The sequence below is a fragment of the Anopheles maculipalpis genome, chromosome 2RL (assembly GCF_943734695.1).
Source record: "Anopheles maculipalpis chromosome 2RL, idAnoMacuDA_375_x, whole genome shotgun sequence".
In the NCBI taxonomy this organism is placed as follows: Eukaryota; Metazoa; Arthropoda; class Insecta; order Diptera; family Culicidae; genus Anopheles; species Anopheles maculipalpis.
In genome coordinates, this window is record NC_064871.1 from 90217227 (window position 1) to 90240170 (window position 22944).

A 22944-nucleotide genomic window follows, 5' to 3' on the forward strand; every position below is an offset into this window, starting at 1 on the left:
CGTTAAATTGATCTGTTATGGACCACAATGCATTCAGATGCATTTATAGCCGTTGCCATTTTTAAAAAAGCAGTTCGAAATTCGCCCAATGTGCCATACCATCCCCGGTTACATTCCGCTCATCTACATGCCCCAGCAGAGGCTTTTGTTGCGCCGGAATTAGACACGGTTCTGCAAAGTTCGCTTTACGGGTAAGGGACAAAAACGCAAGGGTGGAAACACGAACCAGAACTGGTGGGCTAAATAAACTCAACTCACCAGGCTTACGTACACAACAAGCGTGTGCGGAGGTTACTGTCGCGACCTGCAGCAGAAGCAGCACGATTGTGACCATTTCTGTCGCCCTGTGTGCCTCGCCACACACGCTGGATCGGCATTGCGTCGTGTTCTGGATGAATTTTCCAAAAAAGGAAAATCCCCTTACCACGCCCGGAACCTGAATAATGTAGACGGGTTTTTGGGTTGGTGCTTTTAGGTCCGGGATAATGCCGACGAGCTTCGGCTGCCTTCCATACCAGCGATGGCCGTTATGGGAAAGTGCTTTGAAGCTGTAGCAGGACGAGGGGATGGGTTTCCGTACTCCAATGCTCAGAATCGCTCACATAAACTGCACGCTTATCATCTTTATTATTGTTATTAAATTGTTCAATTTCTTCAATTCTTCGGTTTGCGTTGGTAAAGGAACCACAGTATGAAGAACGCGTGTGCGTGTGTGTGTCTGCTTCACGGCCACGGAGGGAACCGTTCCCTTAAATGGGAACTCGGTGTAAAAGGGAGCTAGCTGATGCGTATTGAAAGTAAACTGCACTCGGAACCGTTGCATACAACGCATACAGGGGGCTATTAAAATGAAGTGAAGACATATAGGGAACCTGCTTGTAGGGCAATTGTTTCGGTTGTTATGTCTGCGATAAGCGCTACCGATCGTATCTCGAACCTCGTATGTTAAGAGCAATAAGTGCAGGGTTTTATTTGAATTCTTGAGCTTCTGCTTGCGGGGAGGGATTTATTAGAGTTTGTTGTAGAACACAGCTCCTAGAGATATCTCTTTTAATCTAGGAAGCGCTGAGCACAGCGCAAACTTGAAGCCGATATTTTTAGAACAAAATCAACTCTCCCATCGTGCACTACAATCGCACCAGACCACATCAGGAATACCAAATACCATTCAATTAGCCACGGTAATGATGGTTTCGTTTATTGATTTGCGTCGTTCGACAGGCGGAACGTTTTCATTCACGTTCGTTTCTTCGTTCGCCTGCGGAATGCATTTTTGCACAAGGTCTTCTGCGAAGCACGCGAAGCCCTCTGCGTCTACATGAGGGCTGTTCAGCGCAAGAGCAACTGCGAAAGAAGCCACGATTGTTTATTCATTCTGCTGTCTATTTGTTGTTTAGCTGTTATTCGTTGCATTTATATTAAATTTTCTGCAGTGCTTTTTTGCGATTTTGTGGAGTCGGTTTTGAAGGGAGAAGAGTTCCGAGCATAGACGGGGGACCTAACCACGCATACATTCCACACAGAAGAATATCCATGAACATTAAAGACAGAGATAAAAAGAGAAACAGTATGAGAAAGAAAGAGAGAAAAACTTGAAGTTATGTACGCTCCTATATGCTGATAGGTCGTTCTCGAGGGTCTCCAACGCAAAATACTGAAAGATGTCCGGTACTAAAGAACTGAAGCGGCAAAAGCTATCATATGCAAAGAGCGATGACAACTTCGTGCCTCTATTGGTTAACGGTAGCTGCGACACAACATAATGGCCATGAAAAGGATGTTTCGATGCCAGAAAACTGAGGGAAGAATAGCCAGTAGTCAGGGATGTTACAATTCTATTGTTAATTCTTCACTGCTACGCCTCGGAGCTTCCGTGACTTCGCAACCATATAATAATGTCTCCAAAAACGAACCCTCCGCACATCTTCCGTACGGAAAGACAGTTGTTTCTTGTTCTTTTGCTACCGAAAGCATCCTTCGATGCCTCCACAAAGTTAAGCAGAGGCATAAACATATCCTCACCCCGACAAGCACACACGAGTCACAGCGGATCGTACATGACGTCCTGCGAAAAGTTTGTGTCCACCCGCGTCACAAAAAGAGAGAGAAAAAAACCCGCCATCTTTCAGCAAAACAATAAGCATTTTTCTGTGGGCTTTGTTTTGGTCTTCAACCTTTTTCTTTTCAGTGTTGTGTTGGAGTCCATAATTATTACCTTCTTAGGCTTGGGTGGCCCGATCCCGAAGAACAATGAAACCAACATGTCGTCCCAGGAAATCATATTAAAATATAATAACAGACTCAGCATGACCGGAATCGATCGACAACACACCTCAGGTCTCGCATATCCCCCAGTCGGTCCAGTTCCTTGGATGTTGATATTGAATATCCAAAAGGTCGGATGTTTTCGTTTTTTCTTCGATTCTCCTCCTGTGCTGAGAGATGGTCATAAAAATCCATCCCATACGCGTTGGTGTCCCACGAGAGCGTGGCGTAGAGCGGCTCAGGTGGGTCACCGTTGCGTGACTGGTCGGAGGTGTGATCTACAAGACATTTGCTGGTGGACCCTTCCATTTGGGAAAGGCAAAAGGTTCGAAGTGGTCGGGCCACGAAGAAGTGCGTGTTTAATATCCTCGTTCTGAATTATATAGGTGACAAAATATTTTTATTATTTTTCCCTACATCTTCTCTGCACCCTTCCCTTTTGTGTCTTTGATTTTTCTTGCCTTTTCCTTCTTCGTGATACCATCTCTCCATCTACTGGTGGTTCACTTTGGATAAACCGAAAACGGTTCAATGCGAGTTAGAAGACATCGACGAATGATGGCGCCTTCTGGTAGGGACGATCCCGGCTGTCCGGACTGGAGTAACAATAATGACGTTGCGTTGCTGGAACCTTTTTTCGCTCCCTGCTTTATGTCCACCCTGGGACGGCACGTAAACGAGTCCGAAAAAGATTCCTGTTTATTGTCCATACCTTGCGCTCGATTCTTGTACAGTCCGTTCCTTCACCTAAACGAGAAACCCTACGTCCAGTAATGATGGTCCATGAAACCTTTACGTGCGCTCATTTTAACGCAAACATACCGGGCCACTCTAATTTTCCGAAGATGGCCGAAGGTTTTCCGAGTAGTGGGACACCTTGGCTAAGATTCCAAAGAAGGACGACGGACGTTTTATTCCGATACCTTCCCCGGATGGTTTTTATGACGCCTTACATCGACAGGTCCTTTCGGTACAGATCTTGTATCCTGCGGCCTTTCATTTTTCTCCAGAGAACCATCGCACTGCTAAAAGCCTCGGGGCAACAAAATGACGCACATGCACAACGTTCGTTTAGTTGTGCGTTATGCTGTCAAGGATTGACCCCTTGGACGTGGACGGTCCCAGCGGTGTTCAATTTAACATCGATTTCTTGCTCCATCTTCATCTCTTCCTCGGGATGGCTGGTGCAGTATTACAGTCCTCTCAGAGTACAGCAGTCCATGCTGACCTCCGTACCATTGGGGACACCGTGTGCACACTTGACATAAATTAAACCAATGCGCTCACACGTAATAAGGCCTTCTGTCCTTCAGCTCCCATCGTTAGGATTGTGTGCGCTTGTTCCGAATGCTGGTCGTCGTGTGCCATCGACACTGACGTATCGTGCTCGGGCCAAGGGCACACTTCAACCAAGGAAAAACAAGGAAACGACAGACTTTGAAGTCCCTCAAGACACTTTGTGTGGAGTTATTGTTTTTTTTTTCTGCTGCTCGTCGTCTAAGCACGGTGCCGAATGGGTTTTGTGGCTGATAAGTGGCAACTGGCAGGGGTTTTCTGTTCTCCAGAGACCTACCTTATCATCTGCCTGCCTAGTCTTGTCGCTCCAATATTGCAATATTCTTCAGTTTCTGTAAGACTTTGTCAATACAGTTTTTTTTCGTATCTCTCTCTCTGTTATCACTGCGACTGGCTGTGACTGGCATTGGGAAGTGTTGGGCATTTGAAGAAAAACGCCGGACGAGGAAAATATATCCCTGCATGCATTCGGTGGGGTACCCCGGTAACGTTTCGCCCACCGGAATCGTTGCTCTTTTGCTGGAAATGTCACCATCCTTTAGCGTATCGATGGAAGCGCCATACTTCCTACAGCACAATGCCGAAGTGCTTCCAAAATACATTATCCTCGGGTTTTGCAGAAGACAACAATGTACAACATGAGCGTCCGGTGATGGTGAGTGTGCTCATCCTTTTGGCCCTGAATGGTGGCCCAAGTCATTCGTACCGGAGGCCGGGGCGACATATTAAGTCAAGTACAAGACAGCAAGCGCTACCCTTGTTTGTTCTGCTTCTCCACACTGCCCGAGTTACCCAGCTGTAACGGGTACGATATCTTTAAGGCCTCGTTTAAGCACACACACACACACGCACAGACAGCATATCCTTCGATATCAAGGATCGTTTGTTTCGGCAACGACCAGAACATCGGACTAGATTGAGATTGGAGACGCGTGTGGGTTTCCGGTTGGTGGGAGGGGGCGTGAGAATGAAATGGACAGGCCAACAATGTGGGACAACAGAACACCAGGACCTAAGAAGTGTTTTTTTCCGGGGAGGGGGGGGGGAGGGGGGGGTGTAGGAAAAATGTAGAAGGACATCTTAATGCACCAAAACATACATACAGCCATACACGGCTCGCACCGTTCTTAGCCCCAAAAGAACGATGGTACAAAACACTGTGTCTAGTGTCTTCGTACGACAATGACATTGTCATGTAGTTTCTGACTTTTCTTCCACGAGTTTTTCCCTGTGCACAAGAAGAAGGTTCACAGTGGCCGGGCTTGACAGCTACATTCCACTTCCGCATGTGCCTAAAGTGTTTTCTGCCACCACGGAACCACCCCGAACGGGCAGGATCCTTAAATGTTAAATGTGATTCGTTGCGTTGATACTTGGGAAATCCTCGTCGGTTGCCGACGAGTTGACGTGACTCCGACAAAATAAAGCAAAACCAGCTCGGACACGGATAATGAACACGAGGATTAATAGAAAATATCTGTATGTGGTCTTGGTGGTGGTACGATGCTTTGGTAGTCGAGGTGGCGGTGTCAGGAAAAAAATCCTTGCGAGGCCTAAGCCAAGGACTAAGCATCAAGCCGTGCGAGTACTTAAGATTGCAGTGTGTCTATCATAACGATTCCTCGTGAACTTTGTTGGATGTTTTTCACAATGTGTCTCAAACTGTCCAAGGACAGATGAAGGTGAACTTTAAGAAGTTCAAGCTCTGAGCTCCGATAGTTTCATAAACCGAAATCAGTAAAATCGCAAACCAGCAAAGGGCCAGCGTGCTCGATTGTCATTTCGCCGCGATATTCTCGATGATGCGATAAATCGGTCAATGGCCCTGGAGTTCGCAAGAAAACCCTTTCCTCCCTGTTGGCGATTTCCGAGCGTATGAACAGATTTTGTTTCGCGTCATTTACCACACAATCAAGCTTTCCCGCTCCGGAGTGGTTTTGCAATTGATCAACCAACGCTCCTGCCCGCGTTTCCATAGCACAAGTTGGAAGCTCGTTCGCCCATTTAATCGTGCATGAAATGGACACACTCACACACACACACAAAGCTTTCGCCTAACTGACGACTTCTCGTCCTTCGCGTGGCGTAATGGGCGCAAAGTTGACAGGGCGATGGAAAATCATCTTGCCGAAGAACGTGGACGGTGGAAAGCGGCGAAATGGATATACCGTCCACCAACCAACCAACTTCCGAAAAGGGGTCATCGTCAATTTTTCGCAACGTCTAGTGTGGGTGGTATAGAAGCGGAGAAAAGAGAAGAATGCTGGAGAAGGGGACAGTTTTTCCACTTTCTCGCTGGTACTCGGTTGGGCGCAATGGTGCGAGACCATGATCGGCGCCAGGGTGATTATATTTGATTTTTGATAATGCTGCCAACTAGCAGCGGCGACGTAGAACGAGAAAAGGAAGACTTGCAACGGACAGATCAGTTACGCGGGTTCTCAGTTCCGGTATCAGTTTCTCTGTCTCGGGAGGGTTTTTTTTTCTCTTTTTTCGCTAGGATCGTTTTCAAGTTGGCCAGGCACCAACTGGTCTGGCCGCGTAATGGCGTGGTTAGCATATTTGAATCAATTCTGCAAATGCTCCCCTTCATTGGGTTCTTATTTTTTAAAACAGAGCTCACAAAGTTTTATCAAGGGCCACGTAGAGAACTTGCACAAAGTTAAAGGAACTTTAAATCAACTTTAACTTCAATTTACTTAAACAACTTTATGCCGATACTAGGGAAAACATACGGAGCCTCATGCCGTCAAAAGACAACATATTTCTTTATTTTATTTCATTCTCTACCTAAAATAAAGCATCTTCTTCTCATCGTTCAAGGTCCGGTGTATGTCTTGATCGCATCGGTCGCTCGTAAAAGCCTGCAAGACGAGGCACGGGAACAGATATCTCCATATTGTCTCTTTATCGTGGCCCCATAAAATAGGCACCACGTGTGGATGTGTGTGTGTGTGTGTCTGTGACATCTTGGATGAGTTCTATCCCATAAGCGTCGCTTAAAATCTAACGTTGAACTCTACCAGCTCACCGGTTGGAATGGAAAACGGGAAGCGATTTTTATAGCACCGCTTTACTTGCGCCTGCCTTTTATTTAGAACCCACGAAGTTGGCTAGAAATAGGCACGACACGTCAAATGCACACACTTGCGAGCTGTCTTAAAAAGAGTCGGCACCACACGTCATAAATGCTTCGTTACTTTGCACCGGTGTGTCAAACACTGTGCCACCACTGTGGCCACTGTACTAGGCGCTAGCAACACAAACCTGACACTGGACAAGTTGTACGTCCCATGTGCGATCGAGTGGTGTACAAAATACGTAACAAAAGGTTAACACAACCTCCCAAGGATCGTTTCGATTCAAGCCAGGCACCGAAACTGTGTCGTAAAAAAAAGGAAATCTCCTCGTATGCCGTTCTTAATTCGAAAGGTGCCTCGTAGCATGCTAGGCTCTCCAACGTTGCAGAGGTTGGGGTATGCATGGGTGTTATTTATGTATTTTCGTTTCCGTCGCTGTACGCTGCATGAAGAGAGCTATGAGCGTTCGATTTTCTATGTTTTTTTTTTTACTCGCAGTACCAAAACGAAAACCAGCGCCCTCTGGTTGGGTTCTGCAGTTGGAAAGTTAACTACCGACGGCGGAAGGAAGTGAGCTTACCAACAGTAGGTTAGAAAAATACTCTTCCACAACCGATTTATTTCATAGGCCCTGGTGCAACCTCTTTTCGCGCGACACATACAGCGGGACACATACAGGAAGCATGGCAAAAGGAAGTCCCATTAACAACATCCGACACGCAACGCTATTGTTACGAGGCTCTCGTGTAGGACCTCTAACACTGGAGCCTTCGGGAGCTAACCAGTGTGTCACACCGTATTTTGAAGGTTTCGTTCAATATGTTCCGGTGGTTAAATGGTTACGGTTTAAGGATTTAAAATGACCCATTTGTTGTGCAGCCAAGCTAGATGTGGTAATGCCTCGTCTAAGCTCTTGGATTTTTTTTTGTTGTTGCAGAAACGAAGTATTGGCTGATTGAGTTATTGCCTACCGTGGGGTTAGGATTAATCTCTCGCTCCCCATAACGGTCTCGGAAGCGGAAGCGATTTGGGATTCGCTGCCGTTTAACCGTGTGATGGGAATTATGTGACCTCGGATTACGGAATTTCTGATTTCCAACAATAACTCCCATCAAACGTCATAAACGCATGCATATGCAGACCGTAAGAAGCGTTAATTCAATCATTTATCTTTTGTCGTATCACTCTATCTTAACAAATCGCGTAAAATTGAGTTGACGATATACATCCATTATGTTTTATCTTCGTCTTTAAACGTGCAGAGCTCTCGGGCAAATAAGAAACACACAGCGAAAAAAAATGAAGCGTATATCGCCTAAAATTCATCTGAATGTTTTATTGTTAGGCGCGCGCTAAATAAACCCATCTCAGATCTGATTTCATGCGTGCGAGAATTGAGATCATCTTTCCTAAAGCCCTGCGGCCAAACGTTTCATTCGCTCGACGTTTCAACCATCACCCAACACCGGTCGCTTCCGGGCCCTTGGGGGAACCTGGGCATTATTTTTGGGCAAAAATGTTACCCACGCAGAACAAAAAAGCACCACAGCACTAGAGCTAAGCATTCGCGGCTGCTAAGTGCTGCTGGGTCATAAAATGATGCTCATAAACGGTGGAAAAAAGCCTGCAAGCAAATGGGAACACACTTCGCATAGAACAAGCAACCGTTGGGTATGGTTGACACGAGAAGCGGAACGCTCGTCGTGTGTGTCTGGGGCTCTTGCCACATTTTATGGGCCTTCTTAGAGGTTTCGAACGTTATTTCAAGGCCTACGATTAGTCATCCCCGCCGACGGACATCGGACGCAGAACAAACAGCCGGAGTTCTGGCGTTTGAGTCCTAAGCAAATCGAAGATAACTCCAAACACAAACATTGGCTTGCAATGTGATAAATATTCATAAATACACATGCGAAAGCTATCCGAGGCCCACTGCAAGGATACTTTTCTACCTCGTATCAGGCTTTTGTTTGCTTTATTGCATACTATAAGGCGCATTTTGAAGCAGCACGAGTAGGCTCTCTCTCTCTCTCTCTCTCTCTCTCTCTCTCTCTCTCTCTATCCGTTGTTGGTTTACTATGACACTTCTTCAGGATATTCGCTGCCCATCAAAACCGGCACATCAAAAAGAAAAAAAAGGAAAAAAGGACGTTTTTTTCAATTTACCTACACTTTTAAACTAATTTTATGGCCTCACTCATCGTGTGCTCTCGTCCGTTCCAGGACCAGATGTGTTGATCGATGCGGAAGAGCAGACGGAAACTCCAGGTCCAGCAACCGGAGGTCCAAATGCTTTACGACAAATCTTCCCATTTTCATCACCTTTCCTTTCGGAATTGTTATCCTTGCGCGTACTCCTTCCCATTCCCTTTCCATTTACTACCACCTGAGCAGAAGATTGTACCCGGAAGCAGAGATAAATGGTTGGGTCTTGGGTTATGTTTTATGGGAGCAAAAAACGAAAAATAAAAACACACTTCACCACCACCAAGGAGGGTGCTCCAGTGCTCTCGAGTGCTTTCAAAACATCTCCTAATGGGCAATGGAAAAAAAATGGGAAAAATAAATAAAATTTAAAGAAAATTGCTATTACCTTTCCTCATTATATGGCTCCGCACCAATCGTGCCCATACGTTCGAGCCTTTAGGTGGGGTTAGAGGTTTTTTTAACTGCTTTTATTGCGTCCGTTTGCGACCGTATGGCAACACACTTACTTCTCTTTCTTTTACGACGCATGGTTAATAAAATTCCCTACAAATAATTTAACATAAATTATGCAAATATTTTCCAACAACTTGGGCCGACTCGCTCTCGCGTTCTTGTGGCGCTTTTCCTACTTCCCAAGGTGGAGTGTCGAGTTAATTGGAGTATTTCCTTTTTTTTTTTGGTTACTGTCCGTTTGTTTGTCTGCCCGTCTATCCGTCTGTCTGTTTGGCCGTATGTCTTCTGACGTCCTCTTCAAAAACTTGCCGGCGTGTCAAGCTTTCTGCTTGCTGCCAAAAAGCAATACTTCGCGGGATGATGACCAACGAACAGTCCGGTTTAGGGAGGATTTAAGATTTTTTTTTCGGCGGTACAGGGGACGGTCGTAAATCAGAGTAGTTTTAATGGTTGGGCTCTGGTCGGGTCGCCCGCTCGCTACTACTGCTGGTGGCTCCTTTATACCACAGACCGTACGCCTAATTGACCCGCGCGTGGATGGTGAAGATGGTTTGTTTTATATGACTCTCGGTCCCCGTAGCCATCTTTTCGCCCAAATTTGTGGGTCATACCAATTCGGTTTTATTTCTCACTTCCGGATGTGGTGTTTTCTTGGTGGAGGGGTAGAAGGGTGGTCAAATTATTTGCTTGCGTTACGATCATCATCATCATTTGACGAGCGTCAAATTAGAGATATTCCTCCCTTTGGCAGCAAACAGAATGACACGGAACATAATTATTTAATTGATGCACTTCACCTGGAGCAACGTTTGATGTTTCGGTGCTGATGAGGTGAGAAGGGTGCATATTAAACAGTGGGATGCACTCTGAATGTGACGCCCTTGTTGTGCACCTGACCGGGCTAGTAAATACATGCACAAAACAGGACAAATTGAAAATTTATCCCCAAAATCAATTCCTAACGACGGATGGACATGTGGAGATGTCCTTATAGCTTCCAGCAACCGAACCTCAGAAGGGAAGTACAATTTATTCCTAGTTACGGTTACGGTACCGGTTCATGGTTGCAGAAATTTACCATTATTTTATAGCGCTTTGATCTTTTCTGGTTGAAGTTCAATTTAACCGAAAATGGGGGAAAAATTTGAATACTGTTTCGTTACAGTGTCCAGACTCTGTCTAGATACGCCACAGCACAGAGGGAAACTCTCTTCCGTAAACACTACACACACTTCTGGTGGAAAACGGATCCCCGATATGTCAGAACACAAATTATAGTAATCATTTGCATTGCACGAGTGCCATTTCTCACTCTCTCCGGTTACACACGAAACTCAAGCATCTCAAGGCCCACCTTGATTGTACTGTTATAGTGCCCGCTGACAATACAGTGATAAGACACGATGTCGAGACGGCGTTTGATCGATAATAACACTGTGGAAGGAGGAGAGCAAATTTATGTACACTTACTTTGGTCACAGCGTTGCGCAAGGAAGCTGTTGACCTGTGTAAGGATATGACGTACTTTTGGTCACAAACCTGTCTACATCCAATTTATCTCCCGAGAACTAGTCCTGGGAATTGGAAGATGAGCCAGTTCAACACTTCATAAATCACCTCTCCTTACATTCGTCCTTTGCCGTCTCCTGCTTGACGCACCAGTTCCGGGAAATCCTGCTCTCTACCTTTTACTACTTTGCGCCATGATTTGCGCTCCAGATGACGATGATGATGATGATAATGAAGCCCCGGACGGCACTGAATGGTGGTGGTGATGATGATGCGGATAATAATATAAGTGATAGGCTCGATGCTCATTTCACCTGCGGCGTACAGTTTGTACCAATTATAACCGCAAACCCCTGAGCCTCATTCACATGTACGAAGCGATGATGAGATCTTCTGCCACACAGGCGATACAATTATTGACGCGGACGCTCGCACACTCTCTCTCTCTCTCTCTCCAGCTCATGTGAACGCGTGTGAGGTTTGCGTACGCATGACGCACCGCTCGAAGGCATATCACGTGGAGCCGAGAGTCAATCGATTCGATTCGACCTGTTCGATCTTGTGTCTACATCAACGCGCAAAGGTTCTCGCTAATCGAGTGTCCCACTGTCGTTCCCGACACTGTAGTCATCAAATTAACGTCACTCGGATGCCAATTGGCCGCCAGCTTGCCTGTGAGTTGGTGGTTCTGCCCCGTGTTTGATCAATGTACGACCTGTCAACGGGTAACCGGCGTATCGCCATTTCACGAATTCACTAATCATTGGGACGCCACCATCCAAAATGGCGCCGATAAGAAGTGAGCTGTTACTAATCAGCGCTTCAATTAGTTGTTTTGCGGAAAATGATGCGATAAAGATCTAAAGTTTAATTTTCGAAAACTGCAAATTTGCTAATTTATATGTTTTTTTTTCTTAACTCCTTTTTCTCTCTGTGTGTGTTTCTTTTGTTTGTTTCAAAAAACGAATCCCAAACCTCTTCTCACCACATTTTCTCTTGGTTTTTATTCCCGCACTTCTCGATACAGGCTGTCTCCTGGACGGAGTTCCGCCTTCAGCTCCACCGGATGTACCACCGCGCAATCCAACCATGAATCGAATGAATGGACGCGTCACCGGCAATCCTACCGAGCTGGGTGTAGACTTCGAACCATCGTGTCTGGTCCGGACACCGTCCGGCAACGTTTACATTCCGAGCGGAAATCTAGGTAAGTGCATCATAAGTCGTACGGGAAGGTGGGAAGTAGGGCCAATGGACAAGCGATCAAATTTCAGTTGGCACCATCGTAGACCTGGCGCAATTCACCGAGGAAACCCCAGTCTGCCACACCTGATTGGGATACACAGTTTGGCGAATGCGGGGAAAAAACCCCCTCGCACTGTTCTCCGCTCGATACGTAACCGATGTTTTCCGGTTGATAAATAACTCACCATAAATCAAGGAGATAAACAAACATAAACCTCACACGTCGGTAGGGATTGGCCGAAAACAGCGGGAGAAACCTCCGAATGGAGAACCGGACGCCGGAGTGCCGAAGTGTAGTGGAGTGCAAAGGGTTTTGGTAAATAAGATTTTCCACCGAAAAATCCCTCGGTGAATTTTTAAACAGTTTCTCCGATGTTTTGGGTCTTCCACTGCTGCTTGCTTTCCCGTCCGTACCAGGTGGTAGAAGTTTCTTGAGAGAGTCTTCCTCGTCGTAGGTGTTAAGGTGCGCTTGGTGGAGTGATACATTGGTCGGAATGGTCGGACGGTTAGTAGAACCTTTGGCTGGAATAATTGAAACGTATCAGTGATTCATACTTGCCACAATTGGATCGAACTGGTGAATTATTGAGTGTAGGGGTACTTGGGATACGGGGAACCATAAAGTAATTTACCGGGAAGGAAGAGAGAGAGAGAGAGAGGAATCCAATACCCCTGGATTCGGGTATTGGACAAACAGGGAGGGAGTTAGGGGATTTACGGCGGTCGTAATTCAACACAACCTATCAACTTAATGCAATTTCGGGAAGTGATGTTGGTCGAAGGGATTTGGTTAAAGTTCTTTTTCACTACGAATTGGAACAATTTCTGATGAAATTCTTAGCTTCAAGAAAAAGAGATAAACATTTGTTTTTGTGAAGGAAATTGACTGTTGGCCTGGATAACTGTAGAATACTGCAAATATATCGCTGAGCATCTTCTAAACAACCCCTGCCAACCTATCCAAACATTCGGAAGACTCTCGGAAACACTATAAACTATCACATCACTAATAGCAGGGTGCATCGTGCAACTTTCTCTCTCATCTGTCAGCGGGTGCATTATGCAAGCAGATCAGCCAGATTCGGCAAACCCGGCCATCGAACAGAGGGCGGTCTTTCTGACGAAAGAAATCACTCGAAGTACCGTACCAGCAAATTGCCATTCTTCAGCCCACTTAAACGTGAAAAGCTTTAACTGCCTGCGAACAGGAGGCAACTGCAAGTCGGCAACAAACGATACGCTCGTAAACAAGCCACTTGAGCGCGATGGTTGTGCTTCTTCCTTCCTACCAAGTGGAATATTCGTCGGATTTGATTGTCAAAGAAATTGTACGTACGTGTATGTATCGAGCAGTGTACGGTGAGACAACGAAACGTTCTGTTCGGTGCCGCGCAAAGAAGATCTTCTCCTTCCGCAAAGAAGTTGAGAAGCGATTTTGAGTTGTGTCTGTCTGTCTGTCGCACCAGCATCAACCGGAGTCGGACCGTTTACATCAAACGATTGGCCACTTCGGTTGGACTATCATTCTTCTCAAGTAAAAGCTCCCGTTTACTACCCACAGCAAGAGGGAAGGGAAGTGACCGAGACAGAGCGAAAGAACCATCATCAGTAAGCACAACATGCACATGCCTTTACTGGCCCATCATCATTATCCCCGGGTACTTTGTTTGTACCGGGCTGGTGGGGGGGGGGGGGGGGGCGGTAAGGAACCTATCTTACCCGGTAAGCAACTGTACGTTTCGCCATCTTGAACCGAAGAAGCGTGAAACATGTGGAGTCGTTTTGCATATTTTTTTCCTCCTCCTCATCCCGATGCGCCTTCAGTGTGAGGCATCCTTACTGCGCTCAGCAGTTACCGGCTTCTATAATGGGACGTCAAAGTGAAACTAGAAGGACCAGAGCGGGAGGACTAGTCGCTCCATCTTCTTCGAGACATTCCTGTAATTCGGTTGAATAACTATCCCAATATATGCAATAAGCAACGAATGCTGCTTTGCTCAATGGCTCAATAGTGCTCTGGGACACACGCTTGCCATCCGGTGTGTCTTCGTTGTCATCCCGGTTGTGTTGTCGTCTGCCCGGTAGCTGGAACAAATCACATGGTGTGTTGCACGTAACTGTCACCGCAAACGAGGTTTTCTGTGCTGGCAAAAGCGTAGCAGTATTTATGCTCTCTTGCATCTTGTTGTTGCTGCTAGCGGGAACCGGTGGCGGCAACCAAGGTATGCAGGGATTTTCGTCGATACGGACGACGCCTGCTGCTAGTTCGTTCTAGTCACCGATGCTGCTTCTTTTTACGTCTTCCCATAGTTGCAGTTGTGGAGTGCGTTCGTTTGGAAAACTTGTCCCATTGAGGCTGCTCCCGAAAGCAAAAACTCCCTGACAAACGGACGACTTTGACGGTAAACTTTCCCAAGTCCTGTAAGTGGGTTTAGGAGACACCGAAGCAGATCAGGTCCGGTAACGTCCAAGGGTGGACGGTGCGTGTGTGGGTCGATCCCCAGCACAAATCCACCACAAGACGCTAGTTCCTCGTGGGAAGCGAAGTAAGTCCCGCTGACGTGTTGAGGATTTTGCAGGCGTTGTAACAATTCCCGACCCTTTGCACCAGGCGAGTCGTTCCGTACGGTTTGCCGGTTGTCCTGTTGAAGGGGAAGGTGGGGTGAGATTTTGCATGTATCTCAGATGTGTGACACGATGTGCATAAATTTTATCGGTAAATCCGTACGAGGAAATCGGGGACACCTCTCCCCCTTCCCGTACCGGTATATACTTCGGTAATGGTTGATCATTTGATTTCCCTTCCGGGTCCCTTATGATGCTACAGAACATCCTTGTTAGCACGGGTAAAGGATGCATTCCTCACTGTGTGCGCAAGCCACACTCTCCACCATGCATAGGCAAAGCTCCAGAAAGATAAAGATCATTCATTAATGCAATTAGATATATTTTATGTAAAACAGACACCTTCAGGAATCGGCAACGGGGTGCAACGGACGAGATCTGAGGATCTTCAGCAGCAAGTCTTCGAACCCAATCGATTCGTTTTATCCTCATGCGATGGTGTTTTGTATCGATGTGTCCAAGAATTGCAATTCAATGTGATAAGCAGAGAAAAGGGCAAGAGAAACGGGACCCGTTCATGGGAATCTGGACCGACCGTGTATGTGCGTCGGAGTACGAAGCGAAGCCTATGTTTATGCAAAACGTAATCCGCAAACTCCATTCAGCAGAACACGACCATTTACAATTTGCCGCATCTTTGCATACATCTTACTCTGGGTCTCAAGGACGCACGGTGACGATGGAGTGCAGCACGATGCAAGCGCAAGTTGATGTTTATCTCGTCTATTGATTAAATAATTGTAAATTTTGTGGCTTCAAGCAGTACGTGCCAAGTGGCGCTTTCAATAGTGCCGCTCCCCCTTTCCCAATCCCGATGGGACAGATCATCAAGACGTTCTTGGTGGTGCAGTTACCGAGAGAACTTAGGGGCTGGTAATTCTCACGAGTCCACTGCAAACTGCAGACAAACCGCAGCAAAACAGCACCATGGCCCGTGACAGTTACATGAACGTATATATGTAAATTGTACACCCTTGGCTTACGCGTTCCTACGCCATATTTGTCCCCCGTCTGCTGCGGGCGATAAGGATATCTGCTGAAAACGCAACACATCCAAACCGTTGCATTATAGCCGAGCAAACAACATTGCACGGTTATTTGTTTATTTCCGTTTACCCTTGTCCCAAGATATTGGGAGAAAAACTCTCGCCATCAATGTGACGGTCATTTCTTCACAAAGGGAAAACACGAAAGTGAGAGAGAGAGAGAGAGAGAAAATTCAACACAAACATCGAACAGAAAAATTAAACAAACCAAACAAAACGTCGGCGGTGCAGCACGACAAGTGGGTTTTGGTTTGGCTGCAGCGCTTGCATCTGTGCACACTGCAGGCTGCTGGATGCGTGTATGCACCGAAATAACCAAAAAACATAAATTTCCGACACTCCACTTTACATGGTACATCTGTCTAAAAATCGTTGTTGTTTTAAATTGAGAAAATATGTGCAGATCACTTGCAGCAGCACCAGCAGCAGCAGCAGCATCGGTTCCAACTTTTCGTGTGGTCCGTGGTGCTTATGTGGACACACAAGCGTGAGTGTGTGTAGTTTTAGAAATGTGGAAGGCTTTCCATTAGATTGTTTTTTTCCTGACTCTAAAATTGAGACTTGACGAAAAATTGTGCACGGACACAAGCAGGATGGACACATAAGTGTTTTAAAGTTTGCACTTCCATTGCAACTGCTACTTTATATTCCCGGGTATCCTTACCATCCCCGTTCTACCCTTGAAACACTCTGGTTTTGGCTGGGTTCGTTAGTATGTGCACTCGTGGGGAAAAACAAATTGCCTCCTAGTACACTCTCTGGGTCGGTTTGTTTCAAGAAGATCACTGCGTTAGACTGTGTTTCCTATCCAGAGCTCTGGATAGGTCAGCCAAGCATCCAACGGCATCAGCGCGCCATCGTACACTGTTACTTCGTTCGTTCTGCTATGGTAGACATGGCCTCCTCGCTGCATACATCGTACACCTTCACGTCAGCAGTCAAAAGTTGGTGTTTGTGTAAAGATTGCCACGCCGTTTCTCCTACGGTATGGGCTTCCGGTGTCTGGCATGTGTTAGACTTTTTCGACAAAACGATTGATTCGAGCTTGTTAGCAACTCATATTCATTTGGCCACCAGTTTTGATCTATTCCGTTGGAAAGAGGGAGAGTTTTTTTTCCTGTTCTTCCACTATGCCTACCCATCGTTTCGGTACTCAATCGGTTAAGTAAACACTAATTGATAAATGGATCCGTCGCACAGCATGATTCAGGGCTAGAGCATTCAACACTGAACAGCTGAATAGCACAGCTCACATTAAACGCAAAAAAAGAAGCATTCAAGTTAAACACATCATTCACTTTGGATGTAGTTTTAACGAGTACACCCGGTCAATATATGTATATGTGTTTCAAATACCTCAAGTACAAGTGTTTGTGTGACGGACATTCCGCACCGCCAACTGCCGACCAATAATCGTCATGTTGGTAGTTTTCCGATCATGCTCCACAATTTCACAACTACCCAGAATTACCGGATAAGGTTCAACTTTGGTGATTTCATTGCTGTGCTACTGCACGATTGACTGGAACTGAAAAACTTCCATTGCAAATAGCTCTTTGCGCCACCAGCACACGTACACGAACGCAAGACATAAAGAGTTTTCCACCTCGATAACTTCTGACAAAATGTGCCCGTTGCAAGGCTCGCAAAACTAGCCTAAATTATGGACGAGCTTCTCCACCTCGAAAAAGGCCTCCCACAGCCTAGCATCACCAACCAGGACCACTGGACGTGATGGAAAGCGTCCAATCGTCTCTCGTATACCGGCGGATCGATACCATTACCGATATATCGGCACCATGCATCGGCCTCGAGCGATCCTGAATCCTACCGTGAGCAAATATTGACCGAGAGCATCAAATTCTGGTGCAGTATTTCGGATGGATGCCTTCACAAGAGCACGTTTGGGGCTCTAGTGCTAGATGATGGAACACTTGAAGCTCTTTCATCTGCACGCATCAGGGAAGTTTAGGCATGAGCCTAAGCCATTTTTCGATTATTTAGTTAAAAGATACATGGGAAAATCTCTTAAATCTATTTCTTGTTATTGTTGTTTGTGGATAGAAGTCTACCTTTTTTGCGACTTTGCTACACTCAACGCTATCAGTGCTTTCAGGCTCATAATTTATGTAGGCATATTCGCTTGCTGCTGCAGAGGAGGGCGATAGATTAATTATTAATTCTATCTAAACTAAACGCTCCTCATGGGTGATTGCCTGTTCTTCTCAGCTTCAGAAGCTAACGGCAATAAAATGGAAGAGTAACCCTTAAATCGATCACAGGATTCTGATGGGGAGTTTCTGCTTCCGGCCGATGATACGATGCTTAAGCAAAGGCAAACCGAGGCTCGGTTACTTTTGTAGCACATGTAGCGCTGCAGTCTCGATAACGCTATTGGCTCCTGGGAAAGAGGAATTATTATGTCTTATCCTTGGATTTATCGGAAGGATTTAACTCTTCCACAACACGGTAATCGGACCCTGAATGGGGCATCCCGGGCAATCACTTTTCCGGAACAACGGCACCACGAACACTGCCAAACTGCACTGTAATGACTAAAACAACACATCCGGAACGATGATGATGATGATGCCCCGTACAGCAAAAGAATCATGCGGACTTTTATCTGGCTCGGTTGGTTGGTGTGTTCCCACCAGACGTTGGTGACGGTTTTTGCTGCAAAAGCTGTAAAACGAAGAGCAGTTTAATTTACTCCTATAATTGCTCGGTTTGGTTTTTCGTTGTGACGTTATCTATTTTTGATGTCGCCTCAGCTCTGTTGCTCTGTGCGTCCAACGGAAATTCCCTTTAGGGGACTGGACAACCCATTGACAACTCGTAATCGAGCAAGAGATTTTTCGGAGTGAAGCACACGACGACATTGCAAATGACCGATGAGCCCTGTGGAGAGAACCGTGTGGACTCACACCCGCACCCGCCCCTCCCCCCCTCCCACCTCCCAACCAGCTAATGGGATGTTTGTGGTCAGTGGTGGCGGTGCAAGGAGAGAGGGTAAGCAGGCAAAAAAGAAGCATTGGAATCAGTGATCCCAAACATGCGAGACAACAACAAACAAAAAACATTACTAGCTGTGGACGCAAACCTCAAAACCCTTAAATCCCCTCCATTTGACAGACGAATCCTGACCGTGCGGACAGATCCGTCAACCCGGGTCGGCATCCAAGTAACCCATCCCATGCACACCCTCCAGAGCTGAGCTCTCCGGCATTGGTCAACCGCAGAATGTAAATTAACGATATTGCATTCACATGTCCATCAAATTATCGGAACAATTACCGTCACTCCGAAGCCTCCGATCATGCCGGCTTAGCACTTAGGACCGCTGTGGATTCCCTACATGCTCTGGGATGCGTTGCATTGCGCACATACGCGTACTTTTACGCACACATTCGCAGTGCGTGCGTGCATACTATCAATTAGATTAAATTAAATTAAAGACTTGAAGTGGCGCTCAGGCTGTACGGAACTTTGCAACGTCCGCGGGTTGGATTTTGCGTCCAACGGGCACGATTTTGGGGTTCGAATGCAGTGCTCCCAGTACTCGGCACAGTTCGGCACCGAGGATAAAGGGGTTGAAAAGCAATTTGCGTTAATTTATAGTGCCTGACAGCATGAGAAGAACGGTACATGGAAAGTTCTTGACGAGTTTCGCAGCTACTGCAAAATCTGAAAGCTCTAAGCTGCAGCAGCACGGCAAAGGAAATGGTTCCATTGACAGTCCTTTCTTGACCTCCGGTGACTTTTGCGGTGATCAGCCGGTAGTGGACAAAAGGCGAAAGATGCAACCTGTACTCCTACGGGCTTTGGTAAGCTTGGCAGCGGCTCTTTTGCGCTATGCAGAGCAATTTTGCTAGCTGATGGGAAAACGTTCTCGGTAACTATATGTATGTGCACCAGAAGAATGTTTGCATACCTTTTTTCACAACCCGGCGCACATATAAAGACTAGCGCAATTAGATGATTACTGGTCTAAGCTTGTTGAATGATTAAAGCAGCACTCAGCAATTCTACGAACCTGGTGTCAGTGTTAATGTGGACGGAAGCTGTTGGATGCGCTCCAGCACAGACCGTTACTCAAAGAGAGTGAGTCCCTGTTGTCCAATTTTAACCCCTCAGCTTGTCTCCCACCCGTACAATTAGTTAACCTATCCACCATTAGTTATAGAGCTGTGAGAAAATGTCCTGAAGATAAGGATGACGATGAAACGGAAGCAACTGTGTTTCACCAATTATAACAACACAGATTGAATGCAACACTGTAATTGAAGGACTCCTCCGATTTCAGTGATGGAAATTCGATGTGAAGACATTTCGTTATTACTGTTCACCTTCTAATTTTGGCAGGCTTTTTGGGCCGGTGGTTATGGCTTACAGCCAACAAAAAAAAAAAAGAAGAGCAATTCTAAACCATCTCTCCGCTCCAATGGATCCAAAATCAAGATGTCCCTCTTTGATGTTCAACCGCACACACGGCACCACCAAAGTCCGAGCATGGAACATTTGCGCCTGGCTTTTAGGGACACCCAGCTTTTAATGAACCCCTCAACGTCATACCCTCGTTCGGGGGACCTGCCAGGCTTTGGCAAATAGGTTGGCCCGTCCCAGAAAAGGTGGGTTTGGGGTTTGATCTTCGTCTCCATTGAACGACACACTGGCCCGGCGTGGCCACGAAGAAGGTGCGCTTTCATGTGGTTCAATGCACTCTCACTTTTTGGTGAATCCCTTTGCACTGGATGGGATTAGTGGGACTGTCGCGTTACACTTTGATCAAGAAGGTAAGCGTGTCCTGTGCTGACTTCCTGCCCCTTCCAACCAGCAGCTATCGCGGTTAGCATCATGCTGCGTCAGTTTATCCATCGCATCAAATTCGATTACCTTGAAACTCTTGGCACATCGTATCTACTGACGAGACACACAGTATCACAACCGTAGCGTGATGATGATGCAACGTTGCAGTCGCTCCAGGGTTGAGCTGAACCAGGTGTGAAAGGTGAAAAACGAAACCACTATGCATCTCGTGCACCAAAGTCATGCACCACAACGTGCATCCAACGGCAGCCATGCCCGAAGTCGACTAGGGAGCTATGGAGCAGTCAGTCAGTCAGTCAGTCAAGCAGGCAGTCAGTCAGTCAGTCAGTCGTATGCAGACTTATTTTTCAGTACAGTACCCTTCAAATGTACCTCCTGGGTAGTATGTGACTCCATATAGCGTGTGTGTCATTAATGGCGTTTCGGGAGAGCCTTAGAAATCCGTACGTTTCGTTGTGTGAAACATACCACACAAGACCTCGTTACTTTACTTTTGTGAAGCACATCAAGAGTTTCCTCTAGAACCCGAGGCAAAGGTTTAAGGTATGGCTTTATATCTGTTCGTTTTTTTTTTTTTTGCCTAGTCTGGCGCTTTTGCCTGCGTTTGTTCTATTTTCAGGCAGTACTAACACTCACGCCTGTACACCTAGAAGCGACATAACGCGCGCGCTAGCATAACGTTTGTTTTATCTCTCCCTTTCGGTAGGCGAAAAATCCTTTTTTTCCCCTGTGTGAGAGGTGTTTTCCATGAAAAGCATCTGACGGCAAAAGTTTCCCAAAAACGGTTCGTGCGCTCTAACACACGCGATTCTGGCGTAGGTGACTGGCAACCGCACATATCTCTACCAGCTCCGGAGAGGGTCAAAAACGAGAAACAGAAACAAGGCAACACGGGTTACAGTTACCGTGCCGAGTCGGGGGGGAAAAATGGATCGTTGTAACTTGATTCACCTGGGTAACCGTATCCTGCGTCATTCGCGACGCCGTTCGCTCTTGCTGCCGAGCTCACACGTGCGAGAAAACTCCCGCAGTGACGGTATGAAGCAACATCACACACGCGTAAGCGCAACACCACGGCACACATACGGTGCCACAATGAACAACTGTGTCAATCATTTTCGCGACGAACGAAATAAGGTGTTTGGCCGCACGGGTGCGCTTTTCCAAGCTCTTTGATCTAGTGACACGCGGACACACGGTGGGAAAAGCGCCATCCATCCCTCGGCTACTGTTTCGCTAAATGCGCTTGAAACCTGCGATGCGAGGACATTTGCATCCCGATGGAGACCCTGTGGCACACGTGAGATATGAATTTCTGTGGAAATGGGGTTTTCCACTAGCGGAAAACGTGTGTGAGCGTCAACTGCTTTACGGGGCACGTTGCTCCGTATGGGAATAAAAATAATTGCTATTATCTTCACATTCGACACCGCAAGGTTCGGTGAAAACGATAACTGTCATTCGATCTGCGTTTGCTGTCGAAGGTCCTTGAATTTTCTTCCCATAGGAAGTTTTTTATAATAATTTCTTGTAATGCAAACTATTGAACTGAATGCCTGAAGCAGAAAATAAATCAATTTTCCCTCAAGCATTCCTCGCAGAATTCGAGGAAGGAGACCCTATAAATTTCATTAGATTTTTTTTTAAGTGTGCTCCACACCATACCCTATGCACTGGCAACCGTATGGCAATGTTTATTTTCCATTAGAAACATGAAAGTCTTTACATTCGCTCATCAGTAAAATTGAACGATCTCTGGATGCACAGTGGGTGTCTCACTGGACTGAAAACTTAAAATTTTTAATGGCGTTTCAAGGCTAAAATGCGTAATGGCTTTTAGTCATCTTAGATATTGGTCGAACAAAAGACCAAATATAAGATTCGTCCAGATATCTGAAAAATAATTTGTTTTAGTTATATTAGGCTACTTTGTGAAGGTCAGCTCTTGTCATTGATAGTCTTCAAATGGTAACAAACGATTTTCTAGGAATTATGACTGTACTGTAGGTTGTATCAGCTTGGAATGCATTTGATGCAATACCACAGTACGTTTGTTTCGGCTTAACTGCTTACCACTGCTCAACTATTTGACTATTTGACTATTTGACAAGCTGACTAAACTTTTTCAATAATTTAGGCTTAAGTCATCAAAAACCACATCCAACGCAGCACACTATAACTAGAGAATTTTGATGTTCAGCTTCGTGTTTAGATAGTTCTTTATTACAACAAGTATTATGTGCCAAAAATACATTTGTTGAAAATGTCCCACTGTGTCCATGTTAAGGAAGCAGTGTGCTGCGAGTTTTCCGCATGTGGGTGAACACTAAGCAAACATTCGCTACCCTGTTCGTTTGAGCTAGTTTAGAGCGTATGAGTTTTTTTTA

General features: G+C 46.1%; 2 protein-coding genes across 8 annotated transcripts in view; one reads left to right on the forward strand and one right to left on the reverse strand.

Annotated features, from left to right (window-relative positions):
* Positions 1-22944, forward strand: part of LOC126567717 (teneurin-m) — a 504494-nt gene that overhangs the window by 387207 nt on the left and 94343 nt on the right. For all 7 annotated transcript variants that reach the window (XM_050223975.1, XM_050223982.1, XM_050223983.1 and 4 more), the window contains one exon: positions 11839-12018. In XM_050223975.1, coding sequence (XP_050079932.1) covers positions 11839-12018 — 180 coding nt within the window. The remainder of the gene's footprint in view (positions 1-11838; positions 12019-22944) is intronic.
* The window catches only part of LOC126568633 (coiled-coil-helix-coiled-coil-helix domain-containing protein 7), a 492112-nt gene continuing 491657 nt past the window's right edge, over positions 22490-22944 (reverse strand). Inside the window, exon 4 of the mRNA XM_050225145.1 lies at positions 22490-22499. The gene's annotated coding sequence lies outside the window, so the exon portion shown is untranslated. The remainder of the gene's footprint in view (positions 22500-22944) is intronic.